General features: G+C 51.4%; 1 protein-coding gene across 4 annotated transcripts in view; it reads left to right on the plus strand.

Annotated features, from left to right (window-relative positions):
- Positions 1–772: 772 nt before the first annotated feature.
- Positions 773–4,093, plus strand: part of LOC105548905 (neuroblastoma suppressor of tumorigenicity 1) — an 18,487-nt gene continuing 15,166 nt past the window's right edge. Inside the window, exon 1 of one of the 4 annotated variants that reach the window (XM_011993147.1) lies at positions 773–948. Coding sequence is in view for 1 of the 4 variants with exons in the window: in XM_011993140.1 (XP_011848530.1) it covers positions 3,367–3,452 (86 nt within the window). In the remaining 3 variants the exon portion in view is untranslated. Of the gene's footprint in view, positions 949–3,082; positions 3,676–4,093 lie in introns of those variants that run through there. The other 3 variants (XM_011993144.1, XM_011993140.1, XM_011993146.1) reach the window with 3 other exon arrangements.

The following is a 4,093-nucleotide window of genomic DNA, read 5'->3' on the forward strand; positions in this document are numbered from 1 at the left end:
AATTCGATCTCGGTTCACTGCAACCTCTGTCTCCCAGGTTCAAGCAATTTGATCTCGGTTCACTGCAACCTCTGCCTCCCAGGTTCAAGCAATTCTCCTGCCTTAGCCTTTCAAGTAACTGGGATTACAGGCGCCCACCACCACGCCAGGCTAATTTTTGTCTTTTTAGTAGAGACAGGGTTTCACCGTGTTGGCCAGGCTGGTCTTGAACTCCTGACCTCAAATGATCCACCCACCTCAGCCTCCTAAAGTGCTGGGATTACAGGAGTGAGCCATTGCACCTGGCTCTTTTAAATAAATATTAAACAACTGAACTTGGAACCTTCAAAACACATTGGTTATGTGAGATCCACTCATCTGTTTATCTGTTGCACAATCTGCCTGGGTGTGGCAGAACATAAGCTCCTTGGAGGCTGGGACCTTATTGGTCTAGTCTATTGTTGTGTCCTCAACACCTCTGTGCGTGTCTGGCACATAATAGGCACAATAAATATTTGTTGGATAAATGAATGACTCCAGACAACAAATCTATGGCGTACATAGCACTACTAACTGCATTTTACAGATAAGGGAACCAAGGCCCAGGTGTGAAACAACTAGCACAGAGTCAAAGGGTGATGCAGCAAAAATGTAAACCCTGAGCCTCCCCTGATGAGTCCGAATGGCTCCTCCTAGCTCCAGACCTGAAGTGTGAACACCCTTATCTTTATCGTAAAAAGAGAGGGACTGTGTACCAACCCTCTGTTCAGTGGGCTGGACTGGGAAGGCAGCCCTTTTGCTTGTTTTCATTCTGTTTCTCCACCGAGAGTGCAGAGGTTTGGACCCCTGTTGAGGCCAGACTGACAGGATTGGAGGAAACAGCTGGGCTGAGTCCGTGCCCTGCAGGAGGGAGCTCACATTCCCGGACTCTGGGAGACAGCAGCTCCCCACAGCTCAGTCACATTCCAGGTCGGTCATTTTCCTGAGCCCAGATGTTTGCTAATGAGCTGGGGAGAGGGGCTTTCAGCCCTGAGCCCCAGTTCTGGGCCCCACATTACCTCGGCCCCAAGAGGCTGGCCCAGGGCCAGGAGGCTCTGGCCTCAGGCCCATGCCCTGTGCCAGCCAGGCCTGTAGGGGCAGCTGGAACACCACTGCCAACCAGGTGCATCTGCTCAAGCTGGGAGACTCTGACGTGACAGGTTCTGCCTTGCCCGCTGGGGCCCCTGGGTCCGGTCACCAGTGCAGCATCCCTGCAGCAGCCTGATGGGGAGGAGCACTGAGGCAGCCGAGAGGGTGGAGAGGGTGTGGTGGGCACGGAAGCATGGACTTTGGTGTTGACAGATCTGGGCTCAAGTCCAGGCTTTGTCAATTACTAGCAATGTGGTCTTGAGCAGGTAATGACACTTTTTGGTGTCTCGATTTTTCTCACCTGTAAAACGGGAACAATGATGGGACTGTGGTAAGGATTAGAGATGAAGCAGACAGAGTGGCCAGCATAATGCCTGGCACAAAATGGGTAGACATTACTACCAACTTACTTCTCAGGCCCCCTGCCCACACTGTAGCTTTCCAATAGTTATCAGTCATCACCAGACAGATGGTGACTCAACTCCAAACCCTTTGTCCCTGATTAGGAGGTTGGTGGTGTTCTTGAACCTCCCCGTGTTTGAGAGATGGTGGGCTGCCCTGTCAAAGGCACTGGCTGGAAATTGTGGCTTCTACTCCTGGCTCTATGTGTGATCTGACCAGCTCATCAGGCTCCACAATTAGCTTTCTGCAATGTGGGAGTGGATTCTCACAAAATGTAGAACTCCACTTTCCACCCTGCTCAGGGTCTGCATGAAAGATGGTGGTGGTAAGCTTTGGTTGCAAAATGGTAAATATTTCCTGAGTGTCTAGTGTGTACAGTGCAGTGAGGCTGGTTTCTGTAGTACATGGTACATGAACAGACATTAGCGGGCATGGGCTCTTACCGTGTGACTTTAGGCAAGTTACTTAACCTTTCTCTAGACGTTCCTTTTTTCACTTTTTTTTTTTTTTTGAGACAAGGCCTCGCTGGAGTCACAAGCTCATTAGGTTCCACAATTAGCCTTCTGTAATGTCGTCCAGGCTGGAGTACGGTGGCATAATCACAGCTCACTTACAGCCTCAAACTCCTGGGATCAAGTGATCTTCCTGCGTCAGGATTTTTTCCACTTTTGTTATTTAATTTATTTATTTATTTATTTGTTATTTATTTATTTATTTTTTGAGACAGAGTCTCACTCTGTCTCCAGGCTGGAGTGCAGTGGTGCAATCTCGGCTCACTGCAACCTCCACCTCTCAGATTCAAGTGATTCTCCTGCCTCAGCCTCCCGAGTAGCTGGGACTACAGGCGCATGCCACCACACCTGGCTGATTTTTGTATTTTTAGTAGGACAGGGTTTCACCATATTGGCCAGGCTGGTCTCGAACTCCTGACCTCAAGTGATCCGCCTGCCTTGGCCTCCCAAAGTGCTGGGATTACAGGCATGAGCCACGGTGCCCAGTACTTTTAAAATAGAGACAATACTTACCTCATAGGTTTATTGTGAGAGTGGCAACAGCTTGCAGTGGGATGAGGCACATGGTAAGGTGCTCAATATGTGTGAACTATTATAACGGTCATAGTTACCATTAAGGGGAGACCTATCTGTGCTACATCAAACGGGGATAATAATTACTTTATTCGCTGGGCGTGGTGACTCACGCCTGTAATCCCAACACGTTGGGAGGCCGAGGCGGGTGGATCACTTGAGGCCAGGAGTTCGAGACCAGCCTGGGCAACATGGCAAAACCCCATCTCTACTAAAAATACAAAAACTGGCCGGGCGTGGTGGTGGGCACCTGGAATCCCAGCTACTCGGGAGGCTGAGAATTGCTGGAACCCAGGAGGCAGAGGTTGCAGTGAGCGGAGATCTCGCCATTGCATTTCAGCCAGGGTAACAACAACAAAACTCCGTCTCAAAATAATAATAATAATAATAATAATAATTCAATCATCTCACCTGGCCTGCCCATAAGCAATGAAGACACTGAAATAAACACATGATTCCTGCCCTCAAGGTCTAATGGAGGAAAGAGATGTACACAGCTATTCTAGAGGGAAACTGACATGAACAGAAGTTCTCATCCAGTGCTCCAGGATCACACTGGAGGAGGGAGATGCTCCCAGAGGGTCTTGGGAAGGCTTTCCAATCTGGTGCCGTTAGAATATTTGCCAGAGATGAAAGGAGGGGAAGGGAAATCCGGGTAGAGGGAAGGGCGCAGGAAACAGCTAGGAGGCACAGATGCAGGCTGGGTGTGGAGGGTGCGGGTAGGCTGGAGTACACCAGGGAGTTTCCAGCAGGCCACTAGGAGCCACCCAGGATGCTCGGCAACCTCATGAGTCAGACAAGCAGGGCTGCGTCTATCTGGAAGTTTCCAGCCAAGTTAGGTAAAACACATGGACACAGGTAACTATGCTGTAAAGCAAAATCCCCAAGTCCTACAATCGTGTCCCAGTGGTGTCCCTGGGCCACCACTTTCCAGGAGCAAAGTTATTTTCTTACCCCGTTGTTAAGCACACAGAGAAGGCACGGCCGCAATCCACCCAAGTGCCCATTGATCAGATAGGAACCCCCGAGGTGAGGCTGGAAGCTGGGGCCAGGCGCTCCACTCTTGTCAGGAGTCAGAGAAGTGAGTTCATTTGCTGGCTTTCTAGTTCCTAATAGTCCCTGGGGCTTTTCGGGATGCTTAGCCAAGTGTGTGGGGCCGAGAGCAACGCTAGGATAACACTGGGCAAGGTTGAGTGACCCAGGTTACCAACAGCACGGACTTGAACCGGGTCGCATACCGGAGCGGGCGAGATGGGGTGCACCGCAGAACCGCAGAGTGAGGAGGGACTCCTGGTGCCGGGACGCGGCAGGCTGGGGCGCCCCATTCTTGGGGCAAGTCTGCAATGCCCGGTGCCCACAAAAGGGACACATCCATCTTTGTCACCCCGAGGCCTGGCACGGCCTGACGGCCCAGGCTCGCGAAAAGTCGGGCGGAGAGGGTGGAAGCGCAGAGAAACCCGGGGAGGGCGCTTTAGAACGGGCCAGGGCGCCCGGCTGCG

Source organism: Mandrillus leucophaeus, unplaced genomic scaffold (genome assembly GCF_000951045.1).
Source record: "Mandrillus leucophaeus isolate KB7577 unplaced genomic scaffold, Mleu.le_1.0 Scaffold426, whole genome shotgun sequence".
NCBI lineage: Eukaryota > Metazoa > Chordata > Mammalia > Primates > Cercopithecidae > Mandrillus > Mandrillus leucophaeus.